We start from the raw sequence: 15141 nt of genomic DNA, 5'->3' as shown, positions 1-15141 counted from the left end.
TCGTGACGATGTTACGTCTTGAAAACCTGAAAACTTGCATGCTCAGTCATTTTGTACCATGTGGCAGTCAAAGTTTACTCTGCACACAGCTCAGAACAGTGTGCAACATAACTTAAGTTACATTTTGTACATGATGTGCATCAACTGAGTTGGTTATTTGAAATAACTCATCACTGACTTTTGGTTTCACAAAGTTCTGCATTTTTTTTTGACTCATCCATCCACACTGTCCTCCTCTCTTTATACTTACACTCCCCTTATATCCTTTATACTACTAGTAACACTTCGAAACACCTCCATGTGCTTCTATTGAGGATCCTTAAAGATACGTGAACATGTACAAGAGAATGTTCCAAACCCCGCCCACCCCCTCAGTCTCTATACATCCACACAAACAGCAGCAAGGGTTGGGAGTGGTCTGAAATTCAATTATTTACATTCCGTGATTGTTATAGATTTTAGTTAGCAAAAGACAACGGTCATGGTTTAGAAAAAAACAATGGTTGGCAGTACACAGGATTTTGTTAACATTAACATGCACCATGCTACTTCAGGCTTCTGAGAGTGCCTTTCTGGATAACATTCCCATTTCCCTTCTGAGAGCTTTTCACATTTTCTGAAGGAGCTGGGAAGATTTCTTTCACACTGGTGTGCTACAGAATCATTATCCCCTCCAGGCTCCCACAATTATTCATCCAGTGTGCTCGCTGCTGACACAAGGGCTATATTTAGGTTTGCCAAAATGCCCTCACCACTGACTGGCACATACACATTTTGGTTGTTAGTGGTTCATCACCTTGGGTTGGCTAAGAAAACATATAACACATGGTGTTTGTGTTTATTTTCCGCACCCCAGCGCCATTAGACCTGTTTAGCTGTGACTGATGGAGGATGCCTGACCTCAATAGCAAAACAAAGATAAAAGACGGACAGAGCAGCCAAGTTTAGTCTGCGCTGCTGGGCCTGTGCTGATGGACTGTTAATAAAGCTGCTTGTCCTGGTCGTTATATATAACCACTGAGCATACAGTTAGAAAATAATAACGCATCAGTTACGCTGACAGAGATTTTTTCATGGCCCTGGTAGTCTGCAAACAAGAGGGAGGGAGACCGCTGAGAGGCTCTGAGTGGGAGTCCACATGGACTGATAAGGAAGGAATTTCGTTGTACATTCATGACTACTGGAGGCTCAACATTGGCTAAATGTAACTTTTAAACTTGCTGTGTAATCATGTCTGTCAATGGGCTCAACACAGCCAGTGCAGAAGTGCCTTGAACTGCATTACTTCCGCAGGCTGCTAGATACTGCCTCCAACCAAACCCTGACCCAACAAATCATCACGAGAAGTTATGAGAAGTGTGGCTTAGTTTTTTCTTTTTCTAGTCTTTCGGTGGCATTTAATGGTAGTTGTTAGGTCTTTGATCAATGGAGACTACTCAAATTTTCAAATTCCCAAGTATGCAAATCCAAATTCCAGGGAACAGGAGACAGCACGCTCAACTTGCAATTCGGACAACCGCATTGTTGCTGACGTCGCTGCCAGTTTGGGTGATACCTCTTCAACTGAAACAAAACAATCGCATACCAGCTGAGCATTTCCACCATGTTGACTGGCAGATACAGCAGTCATCTTTACTGTAATGTGTATCACAGTTAGGTACGCACCTCAATTTTGAGGTCACAGTTCTGTACAAGTTTTGTATAAAAAGCCTGAATGCTTAAGACTAGGTCTGTTGTCAATAGTGTAAGTTAGAGTTGTTCCTCCTAGTGTCCACCTGAGATAGTTGATACAGCCTGTAGTGCATTGAGCAGTGAACGTAGGTCATATTTTTTTATGCAAGGCTGATAACAAACACATGTAAATGTGACTTAAATGCCAGTTTCTTCAGTAATATCTTTGTCCCTGTCTGCCTTCAGAACTAAGGGCTGCTTTAAAACAGCATGGAGAGTTGTTGGGTTTTGTTTGCTGCTTTTCAGCTATTGACACATCTGGGTGAAGCCGTCTAATGTGCATTAGCATGCTAGATGTCTTTCCACTCACATACAATTGTCAAACAACACTGTCCTCATCTGATCCACGACTTACTCTCCAAAATGTTCCCACAGCTGATGTGAAAGAAGCAGGCGGATCCTCTATCTACAATAAGTCACATTGTCTCCTTCTTCTTCTTCTTTATCTTGTTTTTTTGCTTCTTCTTCTGCTGCTTTTGTTGTTTAATGGCTGTTGGAAAACAGCTTTTAGGTTCATTACCGCCACTTACTAGATTAAAGTGTGGAACAGAACGAGTTTCGCAGAATGATATATGCCCGACTGACTGCATGCACCGAGCTGTGATGTCTGTACCGTGAAGGTTCAGCAGCGCTATACATTTAAAGAAATAAACCATGAACCTTAACTTCATCTTCAGACAAACCAGATTGGCAGGTTTAATCTTAAAATGGCTGACATCAGTGCTTCTGGTAAATTGCAGTACGGCTGCAGGGATAAAATCACATACTAACATACTGCCAACGAAGTACTTAATCAGCATACATTACATACTGCCTAGTAAATGCATGTGTAAGTATGGTGTTACCAGCAGACTGTTCACACTTTAGTACGCCGTCGCAACATGTCTTCTCAGCATTACACGACTTAATCACATTTCCACCTTCTCCATACATCCATGTGCCAGCTACTGTTGAATGAAAGTTGTTTATCACAAGTTTAGCAGCTACCGTCGCTATGTTTTAACTAGCAGAAGAGCAGCATGCCGAGCTAAGGTGATTGAGAGTGTAAAGAGCTGGCAGCAGGATGAAGATGAGGAGGAGGAGGAGGAGGATTTGTATCTCTGGCTCTTTTGGCTACGTCATCCTATAAAGTTTACCAACAGCAGAGCTTAACTGTGATAATGGTAAATAAACAAAATAAATGTGATACACTTGACTGAAATGTTAACACTCTGAAAACACAACATTTTTTTGTAAAACTGCCCATATTTGAAACCTACACATTGATTTCTTGTGTAAAATATCCTCAGAAGTGAAGTGAGTGATGAAATAAATACGAAAATTGTCAATTAAAAAATTGGAGGGGGGGAACCGTTTGTCTCGCCGCCTGTCATCGGACAGTCTGAACAGCTGTATACTCAGAAATTCTTGCCAGTGTTGTATACATCTTGGTATTTCTGATGTACACAAAATCTGCATACTGGCATTTTGGCAATTTCAAACTGTTTGGCATAAGATAACCATGGAAGTTGACTGGCCAGTAATCTTAGGAGCTCAAGAGATGATCTACATTCATGTCTTTAAAGGATAACTACCGTTTTTTACAACCTGGACCTTTTTTCTAGCAAAATATATGGTCATTTACTCACCCAGATAACTTTGGTGTCATTCGGCGTCGTTCGGACGAAATTAGATCCAGTGTAGCGGCGATATATCCATATAATGGGAGAGACGGGGCAGCGACACACAGCCTCTATATAACGCATTATCTGCCACGAAACTAGTTCATTTCACCAATATTTTGTCATGATATGCTAGCGCTATTCCCCTCTGAGTCCGGGCTCGTCCGTTATCAACATCCGGGGTCAAACTAGCAGTAGCAGCTACAGGTAAACAAGCCGGCTGTCGCGGGTGCGCGCGCAGCTCAGAGACGACATCTTCCAGGTCAGAGGTAGTAGCTCAGCCTACAGACCCCGGATGTTGACAATAGAGGAGCCCGGACTCAGAGGGGAATAGCACGAGCATATCATAACAAAATATTGGTGAAATGAACTAGTTTCGTGGCAGATAATGCATTATAGAGGCTGTGTGTCGATGTGTAAATGTGTAAATGACCATATATTTTGCTAGAAATAAGGTCCAGGTTGTAAAAAATGGTAGTTATCCTTTAAAACCAGGAAAATAAATCAAATGTGTGAATCAAATAAAATAAAACACACATTATTTGATAAATTGAATACATATTTAACATATGTACAATTCCTTTCTCACCTGAAAAACTGTCTGCAGTCAACTGTGGTGATTTCTACTTTTATTTCACAACGAATAAAAGACGATTTGGGAATAAGAAAGCAGTGTGTGGATTCTTTGTGGTCTTCCAAGTGTAAAGTATTTATGGATATGTGAGCATGTGATTTTTTGGATGGTTCAAACGAAACATGTAAACTCACTTGGTCCAGTGGAGACTTAAGGATTGCGCTTATGGAATGGGTGAAGTGCAACATCCTACTGCTCCGTCCTTGACAGGTTACAGAGGTGACACTCTCTATTTTTACTGTCCAGCCGCGCTCTCTGCACCTGCTTTATAATTAATCTAGTGCTTCCTAATGCATTCACTGTGTCCAAGATATGGATCGACAGCCCCAGAATATTCAACAAGGTAAGAAAATAATGAATATTCATGACCTGAGGGGCTTTTTGCGTCCTGACACTGTAACAGCTGAATCTGGGGAGATGTGTGTGCAGCTAGACTCTCAGCAGAGTGAAGAGAGGTGACCAAGGAGGAGCATTAGTGGATCATTTTTGGCTTCCTAAGTCACACTTGTCATTCTTTTTTTTAAACTTATTTTACAATAAATGTTAGGAAATATAATTTCAGCTCAAACTAAACTGTATTACGCTTCTGCAGCTTTCAGCTCTGCAGCCATGATGAGGGGAATTCCAAACCACTGCAACATTCAGCACCAGGACAGACTCCTTATGAAACATGTAGATGATACAGACACATGCAAAGTACATTTCCAGCCAGCTGTACTTTTGTCAAGTCTAAATAAAACCATCCACTGGACCTTGCTGTTTAAAGTGAGAACCTTTCAGCACTCATCCAGCAGAATGTGTTGTACATCATCATGCTGTTCCTGTGGTGATTTCCACTAATTGTCCAACCCAGTATCATGCCAAGCTGTGTAACAGACCCACCGGTCCACCGGGTCACTGTCGTGTTTGGCCTAAAAAGCATGAAAAGTCAGTTTACACTTTCAAAATAAGCCCACAAACTACTTTTGTTTTTGCCTGTTTTTGCCTTAAAATAATCACACCTGACTATTGGTTTCACAGAGGATTCAAACCCAGATCTCCTGACTGAAAGTTGTGTGACTGATACACCCGTCCAACCCTGACCACTTCCTATGATGGACTTTCTGGGTCTCTACACTACGTTCATCCTTTGCCCCTGACCTATAGTATCCACCATTTTACCCATTTATTGTTGTCCCTCCTTACTTTTCTCTTCCGCCTGTTCACTATTCCAATTTGCTATTTTTTATTCGACATGATCTTGGTTATATTAGCAACAGTAGGGTGAAAACGCGTTGCTTTTTCATACCTTATAAACCGCTTTATCATATATAAGTATATACCTGAATTCCCCCACTGGGGATCAATAAAGGTGTATCTTATCCTGTATTACCTTATAATTGTCTTTAGTTTACCTGTATTGTCACTGCTATTAAAAACATAGAAAGCAGACTGACCACCCCTCATTCTTGTTGGGCGTGCTGCTCTGATTGATCGTCGTATGGCTCAGGGAAATTCTTGCAGTGGCTTACACGTATCCACGGGAACTTCTGTGCCACCTTCACTGCTGTCTCGGTTGTCAGCAGAACCTGGAATGGGCCCTGGAACCGCCTTTGTTTCCAGTGATGGCATCTATGATCCTTGATGAGAACCCAATCTTCAGGCTGCAGGTTGTGGAGAACTACAATGGCTGCAGATGGCAGGGCACTTTTCACCTGTGAATGCAATGCTGACAGAGTAGCAGGCAGGTTGGCACAATATCTTAGCATCTCATTCTCCCTTTGCCCACATGATCACTCCTGTGAGCTCATTTAGTATAACAATGGAAGAAAGCATGTGGCAAACATGGTTTACCGTCAGGGCCAATCCACACTGAATTACTAAATTTAGCACCAGATTTTGACCACAGTCCACGTTCGTGAGGAGCAGGGATTGATTGTAGAACAGAAAATTAATACCTCAGTGGAAGAACCCAACATCAAACAGCATGGAATGGATTTGAAACCAGAGGCAGCTGCAGACTTTGCAGCTGCATCAGGTGCAGCATTTCCTATAGAAATGAGTTCAGGGCTGTTAGTGTGAGCATCACATTTCATGACAGAGATCGAGGCTGGGAGCAGAATGGCGTCTAGGAGGCCAGAGACGAGAAAGATCAGGTCTAGATGTGCAGACTTGGCTTTGGAAAGCAACACAGTCATGAGGTTCACCATCTGCATGAGTAGCAGGGTTAAGAACAGTACATCTTTTCACTGTGATGTTCGCCATGTCTAAACGTGTCACATGATGCATGATGCTTTTTTAGCTGCAGCAACAGCTTGTATTGTAGTCACAAAGGGAGACTGGCTGCAACAGGACCAGTCTTTGTTTACCACCATGTGATTGTGTCAAAACAGATGTCATTAAGCTGTCCTTTTGGTAAACAAATTGAGTGAACGGTAGGTCAGGTTTTGGCATTTCTAACGTAGGAGCATTCTCTAAAGAGGTTTTTAAGTCAGCAAAGGCTTTTTTATCTTCATCAGTCCAGGCTGGTCTGTCATGTGCTCTGACATTTTTACCATGAATCATGGAAGAGTGCCTCGCTCTCTGAATATCTTGGGATCCATTGTTGGCAGTATGACGTCAGTCATAGTAAACTCATCATTTGCTTTTTTGTGGTTGGTCTTGGCACAGGCTTTAATGTGTTTGCGAGAGATGGATTTGTGTTCATTTTTAAATTGATGTATGTATTTATTTCTATATTTTTCTTCCTTCGCATTTTTCCAACAGGTTATTTCCACAAACATATGTCTTTCTAAACTTACCCTTACAGTCCCAGACATTGCTTGACATACTGCCAAATTAGACCTGCATGAAAAAACAGAGATAATGAAAAGGAAGTAAGACTGAGGTTGCTGTTTCATTATTGAGTACATTGATGAACTCACATTGGTACTGTATGTACATCCCTTACTAAAGTACAGAATGTGTACAGCAATCGTTTGTCATGTGTATCCACTGAGCTGCCAGATTTTCATTTGTGACTGCATGCCAACAGGAATATTGCTTGTCCATTAGCCCTGTAATATATTTCCCCATTACAGCATATTAAATGTTAAATGCTTAAATGGTTTTAGTGGTTAGCTAGGATGAGGTTTAATTGTGTTTGCTGTTTAAAACAAATGATTACGATGACTGACCCTGTCACTACACGACAAGCTCATAAGCAGCTGTATGAGGCTATAAACAGGACCTGTTAATGTTCCAGGAGACCAAATGAATGGGACTACCACAAGGTCGCCATGAACTGTCAACACAGAGCTCAGAAATTAAAAAACAAAATAACTCGATCACAAATTATCTCATAAACTGTCAGACTGAAGTGTTTCCTCCTTCAGATGTAAGACTTCAAAGGGGGGGAAGTCACGGGTTTCACCCGATTGCCTGGATTTTAGTATTAATTCTTAATTACTCATAGTTGTAATTAAGATTGAACACAAGGCTTTTCTCCCCTGCAGTCGTGACTTCAGCAGTGCAAAGGCAATTATGGGAGAGAAACAGATTCAGTTCCAGTCGAGATGTAAAAGGATTTGTGTGATTGAAGGATGAGAAGGTACGAAGTGTACTGAGGGATTGAACTTGTAGGAGTAAACTGTATTGTTCATTGTTTCATAAAGCTTTTTCTCCAGGCATCAGGAAATGAAATGTTTTCCTATTTTGAAACTTGAATGCTGATGATGGTGATGGTGTGGACTAAATCACATATCAAGGAGTTCTAGTTTTGGAAGTGCTGTAATTTAATGTCACAGTGCATTAAAGATCATGATTTTTCATTAGATTTCGGTATTTGACATAGATCCTTTTTTTTTTTCAGGATCACGACAACAGCTGCCTGCATGATGGACCTGCGCAGATACCCACTGGATGAACAGAACTGCACCTTGGAAATAGAGAGCTGTAAGTGGCTGAGTTTGAGTGTGTGTATGTGTGTGTGTTTTTGTGTGCATAAATGTTATGGCCACCATGCAAAGTTTTGCCTCAGGTACAAAGTATGCTTAAGGTCTCTTTCCCACCTGTAGTTTTGTTCAGCTGGTTTCACTCATGTTCAGGGGCAGCTGGTCAACAGAGGGAGATAGAGCACCGCCCTCCTTGAGCCACAAAAAAAGAAAATGATTAATTTATTGTTACTATTATCATCATCATTATTATAATTTTTATTCATAATTTATCAAACTGTACAAAGTTTCTAGACAGTGTGTCCTGTTTTCTGAATAGCCCGGGCAATTCTGATAGACTTCCAGGGTAAGGCTTTTTTTCTAGCTTCAGGCACAGCGATGCCATCTCTATGGGTTCTGGGAGGGCTTGCACTGATACGTTTTCGTCATGTCTAACCTAGTGGCATTCACATGCTCCTCAGATGGTTTTATTTCCCAACCTGGAAAGTCGTTCTTTCTTAAGAACCTTCTCCCTCCGTTCTTACTAACACAGGGAGAGACCCACATTTTTTCATGATCTTCACGTCTAGTTTTCCTTCAGTAAATACAGGTTTTACTTACTGAGCACCATTAGCTGTCAGACCATCCTGAACAGACCAAACACTGCAATTTATGATATTTAAGAATAACTTATTCAATTTGTTTCTTTATTTGCACTATTCTTGGAGTTTACTCACAACCTGAAGGGGGAATTTACCTTAAAATAGAAGGTTGTAAGATTTGTCAGAATGTCTCAAAAAGGCCACAGTAACCAGAATGGTCTCTTCAATCATCACTTGCTAGGGAATCTATAAATACACTACTTCAGGCAGAGCTTCAGCAATAGCATGACGTGAAGAGGTGTATTTATGTAGGTTGTTCGGGACATTCTAAATATACAGTTCAATAGCAAAGAACTGGATTATGCTGCAGGGCTAGTTTGAGAAATATCTATTGATGATTCAACATATGTGTTGCATTGACTGAATTGCCATAGAAGCAAGTTCCACATCTTTTAGCCCTTTTAAGCCTAAAGTAAAAGGTATTACTTTAAAATGGACAACAACCATCGGCCTGAGGTCCGTCCACAATGTGTTGATGTTAATTCTGACCAGGCTGCTGTCAACATCACATTGTAGGTTCCACACCCAGTGACAATATGTGGTTCACACTGATTTGTCCCTTGTGTGTTTAAATAGGATTACTAATTAACACGCAGCTTAAGTACACAGATTTATCAGCAACAATGGGGTTGTTACATTTCATATAGCTTTAAATAGCTTTAAATGCTCCACAAATCTCTCCACCTATTATTACACTGTACCTCAGGCCAGAGAGTCTCCTTTGCAGGGCTTTAAATGGCTCATCTATAGTTGTCTATTTATTTGTCATTATGCAATGCATTACTGTATGATGACATGTTTGCTGTACTCTGTAAGTAATAATAATCAAGTTACAAAAGGAAACTGTTCATGGTGGAGTGTTGAGGATGAGTTCAGGAGTCTCACAGCCTGAAGAAAGAAGCTGCTTTGTAGTCTGGTGGCACGTCAGCAGATACTTCTGTATCTTTAGCCAGACTGCAGCAGGGTGAACAGACCACTGCTGGAGTGGGTGATTTATATTAGAGAATAGGGTTACTGCTAAAAGTAAGTTTTTTAGGACAAATTTGTGATGTAAAAACAGACATTATCAGGGACATTCAACTAACTAAATCATGTCAAGGTGTATGCATTTTTTAACTAATGTATTCACGATAATAAATAATTTCTTTGCTAATGTCTTCTCACATACATTCAGACAAAAAAACAGGGCAAAATCATAATGAAGCCCCTCCAGTAATGAGAAGTAGCTAATTCCCTGAAATCCTGCAGCTGGCATTAGATAAGATGGAGAATCTAAAGACAGAGACTAGCTGGCCCAATTAAATTGGTCTAATTACTGAGAGGGCACTCTGGTTCAGGCTGTAGACATAGCCCAGAGACCTTGCAGAAAAAGTGAAGGAGAGGCTTTATTGTTGTTCAAGTTCAGCCTGTGGGAAGCTGGAAGATGTTCAGCAGTTAAGTAGAAAATGAGAGGCCTACTCTCTGCTTTATCAGCCTCACACTAATGAATTAACAATGATTTATTGTTTCTTCCATTCCTCTTCTGGAGGACATAATGTGACATTTACTGTGTAGAGTGGATGATGTTGGATCTAGTTCGGTACCAGTATTTCACTATTATCATTTGAGAGACTTGTTAATCAAGTGTCTTCTGGGAGTAGCTTTCAACCACCTTGATCCTTGTATTTGCTCTACCTGTCACCCTCCTACTTTGACCCTTTGATCGTGTCACCTATGTCAATAAAATTTTACCATGTAATGCATTTCAAAACAGAATTTTTTTTAAAAAAGTAGCTTGTACAGAGTTTGTGGTCAAATATTGTTCTCTGTCACTCCTTATTACCACATAGCCTTTTTTTTTAGACTTTTCCTGTTCATCTTAATAATAGTTAGACATTTAGGCTTTCCAGTTGGATTACTGCAGTGGAAAATGACATTGTGAAATCTTTTATGGAATGGGTGGAGATGTGTATTTATGGTGATTTGTATTTAAATGAGCATCCATTGATTCATCCATCTATTTTCTGGACCCACTCATCATGTTCAAAGTCAGTGTCTGATGTCTTTATCCCAGCACAATGGGCCAGAGCCAGGGCGCACCCTGGACAGGTCACCAGTCCATCACAGCACTGTCTCCATTTTTTCCTTGCAATAATTTTGAACTGAAATTATAAAACGATTTGGGCCTGAGAGTTCATTGTTGACCTTGGAATCTCCCCGTCTTCATCGTGGATTGTAAATGTAGTCAGTTTGTAACACAACCTTGGAATGACCCGATTAGAAGAGGACCCTCAACACAGAGAACAACATCATCTCTTCAGTGAGGACGACAGAGAGGGAGGTGCAGCATGTGTGGAGGCACTGAGGGCTAATGGGAATAAGGAGAGGAAGATAAGAAACTTAAACTGAGCCTGCTAATTTAAAATCAGAAAGATCGCAGTGTGACTTTGTTATAGTTTGACTGTCAGCCATCCAGCCAGTCTTGAAGTCAGAACAGTTAAAAATTACCTAGTGTCATCAATAGATCTAGGCTGTTGGAATAAGCCTGCCACTGCCTGATTATTTCAGCGTAATTCTCCCTTTTGCTGTCTAGTTGCTACTGTTTTAAAAATACCTGTCTCTACAAGAAACAACAACCTCCTATCTAGCAACCTAGCAACATGTAACTGTAATTGCTCTGGTTACTCTAACACTAACCTGGTTGCTAACAGTACAAACCTACAATGACCATGAACACCAGAAACAGGAAGTAGTTGACATCCAGAGAAAGATCAAGGAGGACAATTTACAGTTGACACCAGAAACTATCTTTGAGTGACTAAGGCTACCACTTCCAGTCATATAGCCTCGTCTATTACCATGTGACAAGTTTCATACTTGGGTCAAATGATGACAAAACCACCTTTAGTTACAGGATGTAGTTTAAAAATTCAAACTATGAAATAGCTTCTTTTAAGAGTCTTGACTTGAAGATTTTACCCATCAAGTTTGTAAATAGACTTGTATTTCTACAACTGAACATTGAACCAGCGACAGTCTGACTCTTTGACGACCCACTTTACCTTCTGAGATACAGTTCAGGTCCAGTTTGTGTGCCACATTTTATATGAGGAAGACTAAGTCTGTCTCCATCATATTGCATGCTCCGTCTGCGGGTTGCTGAGTTAATGAATACTTTAAAGACTCTTCAAGAACATTTTTTACTGCAACCTCTCTACTTCATGACATAGTCAGACTCAAAAGAAGTGTGTACATCCATATGCACAGAAAGGAGGGGAGTGTGATGCCTTTGTTCATTATGATATATTGTTACCTCTTTAACTCATTTTTGTTGAGGTATAGCCATACATATTCATGGGCACCTGACCTCAGTAGTCAATTTGTAATAGCACTCTGCTCATATATACTACATTGTTCCTGAAGTCAAATATGCTTGTCCTTGTTCTTCATGGAGGTTTAACTGTGTTGTTAAACTGTGTTGTGTTCCTCTGCCTCTCTCAGATGGATACACCACTGATGACATTGAGTTCTACTGGCAGGGAGGAAGCAACAGAGGCTCAGTCACCGGGGTGGAGAACATCGAATTGCCCCAGTTCTCCATCATAGACTACCAAACCCTCTCCAAGAAAGCTGTGTTTGCCACAGGTAATACAGTAGTCATACAGTATCATTTTACCCATATTGTTTTGATGTTACATTACAAAGACTGAGAAGTCATGATTGTATGATTCTATCAGTTATGATTGGTATAATGTCTTGTTCATGAGTTTTGTACTCTCTATGTGTTTAGTTAAAACGGACATATCATATTCATACATGATGGAGCTGGAGAATTCAAAAATGTTTTCCCTTTGTTACTTGTGGTTTACTTCAGTAGAAACTTGGTGCACTTCCTAGCACACTCTAGGTTATTTATGGATGAGAGTGGACATATGCGACCAGAATATCTCATGGCTGGAATGCACTGGACCCAAAACAACTAAGCACCAACAAGCACACTGACGATTGGACCAAACACTTTCCAGCCACACACTGAACATGTTGTACCTGGTTCTGGTCACTCATTTTCTGTGCTTCCCCTCCAGGGTTGAATGTGCACAGCAGGGAAATGCAGGAGTACAATGTTCAGGGATATCCTGAATATGGTTGACCATGCTTTGCCACTTGGCCTCCCTCACATCTGGACCTCTGTTAGGAGTGGAAACTATCCAGTTCTGTACAGATGCTTAATAATGGCTGGTCTCCACAGCCTCAGGCCCTCACACACTATCTTCTTTTTGCAGTAGCATCCAAAGCTTCCCTAGTCCTGAGGCCTGTATTATGAAACAGGGTTTCTGGTTAGCAGGGTAACTTCAGGGTTAACCCTGGCTTTTCAGGGTTGTGACAGGTGGTTCACTTGTTACCAGGGCACATCATCATGGCGACCTGTTCCGAAGCAGGTTATGTTCAAGATAACAGATCAACGCATATAAAAGCACTGGCCACTGACCAATCAATTCTCTTGAAACACGGCATTATCATTCATAGATTTCATGGAGCTTCCTGCATTTGGCAGCTGCAGCGGCTTTAGACCTGGATCACGTGTTTTACGTCATTGTATTTGTCTAATAATATAGCTCTGGGTTGACCTGCCGAGTCGATAACAACAGCCATGTGTACGCTTAGCAGGATTGCAGATATTAAGCTTGGTGAAGCTTGAAAAGATATCCTGGGTATGCTGACCTTGCTTTGTAGTACAGGCCCCTGGTCAGTAGGGCTGGCTCTGCTTCAGGCTGTGAGGTGGCTCAGACTCAAGTTGTTCTAAACTTCTTGTTGACATCTTTACACAAAACAAACTGAGGTCACATCATCTCATGGACCAGTACACTGTAAAATCTGACAAAGTGACTTTATGTATTTTGTCTTTCACAGGTTCTTATCCACGTCTGTCCCTGAGCTTTAAGCTGAAGAGGAACATTGGCTATTTCATCCTGCAAACATACATGCCTTCCACCCTGATCACCATCCTGTCCTGGGTCTCTTTCTGGATCAACTATGATGCCTCGGCTGCCAGAGTAGCCTTAGGTCAGTGATTTTTTAGTTTTTTTTACATTCAATCTTTTTTTTGTTCTTGTTAACAAATAGCTGATATCATTTTCATTCATGTTACTGTTATGGCTCTATTTAACAGAGTCTGTGTGTTGACTGGTCAATTGGGTCACGCATTAAATATCTCTACATCAATCTTTATGAGCATGTTATTGTTCAACATTTCACTCAAAACATTGTTGTGCCTAATTTTTCATTTTGTTTCCAGTGCAAATAACAGTGGATCAGCACTGTTGTCTCACAGACTTACAGTGTCAGCTTTGATTCCTTGGTCTCTCTGCCCCAGTTTCCCAAATTTCTCAAAACATGGGCTAGAGATTGAAAATTATCTGCAGGAATAAACAGGAGCATCTATCCCCAATGATGGATCAAGAGTGTGCTTTTTACCGATTGTATTTTGGGATAAGTTTAAATGATTATCAATTCTACCAGGGGAACGCATGCAGATGCGGTATGGAGCCAGAACAGTAACAGTGAACTATGGCATCAAAAATAAAATGTGTTATTGAAAGCAAAACCTGAACTCATACAAGAAACATTACATTGAAAAATTAAACACAGACATTAAAAGTTGTTTTATGATATATTTATATTTCGGGGGGATTTGTTTTTCAATGAAAATGTTATGATTTTTTTTCATGTCTATATATTTTCAGTGACAGGATTTTTTCTACTTTCAGCATTTTTTCCATGTCACTGGTTTTCAGTTTAAACTTGCTGTCACTGCTTTGGCGTGGAGAGGAGGTGTGATGTGCATACCTGCATACTAATGTCGAATTTCACTCATGTAGACCTGAGGTCCACCCTGACCCTAGCATATGGGACTTGCTTCCAGGAGTTTGCTTCAAACACCCAAACAGGAAGTTATTCTGTTCTGGCGGAGCTCTGCTGGAATAAGGTCTCATGTTAGCTATTGTCAGCTGTCTATGAGCTATCACAGCTAATGTTAGCTAACGTCATATAAACACACAGCTGCAGTGTCTCTGAGCATATTAGGCAAAGTGGACAGGCTGGGTGGCGGAGCAGCAGCAGGACAGCCCGGCGGTAGCCCTACCTAACGAGCCCAGAGACACTACTGCTATGACAGCTTAAGTGCTGGTGTGTTTACCGGTGGAGCAATGGCTCACTATATGCTGCATAAGCTCTGCCACTGGCTGTTTTTTTACGGAACACGAAACATACAGTTAAGAAATAGCATGACGGCAAATCTTGTCTCGTTTGTGGTGTGATTAAACAGAATTCATCCTGGCCCACAACTCCCTCCCTCTGGTTGTGGAGTCGAACTACCCAGACACCCAGGGGGAGGACAGCCTTGATCAGGAACTCGGCTGTAGGCGTGGGTCCCACTGTTCTCCCTCCCTCTTATCCAGTGGACTACCAGGGCGACGCAATTCTATGTCAGCGTTGCTGATGTATTATTATTTGCATGACAGAACCCAAGGCTCTGGTAAAACAGGGAGATGCAGACTCTGTGTTTAGCATGTTGACCATTAAAA

General features: G+C 41.1%; 1 protein-coding gene across 1 annotated transcript in view; it reads left to right on the top strand.

Moving 5' to 3' along the window:
* Nucleotides 1-15141, top strand: part of gabrb1 (gamma-aminobutyric acid type A receptor subunit beta1) — a 65155-nt gene that overhangs the window by 32416 nt on the left and 17598 nt on the right. The window contains exons 5-7 of the mRNA XM_084381232.1: nt 7856-7938; nt 12059-12202; nt 13469-13621. Of these exons, the coding sequence (XP_084237358.1) occupies nt 7856-7938; nt 12059-12202; nt 13469-13621 (380 nt within the window). The remainder of the gene's footprint in view (nt 1-7855; nt 7939-12058; nt 12203-13468; nt 13622-15141) is intronic.

The sequence above is a fragment of the Pagrus pagrus genome (genome assembly GCF_965226575.1).
Source record: "Pagrus pagrus genome assembly, chromosome: 18".
NCBI lineage: Eukaryota > Metazoa > Chordata > Actinopteri > Spariformes > Sparidae > Pagrus > Pagrus pagrus.
Note: the sequence above shows the minus strand (reverse complement) of the source record. Positions and strands in the feature narration are given on the sequence as shown.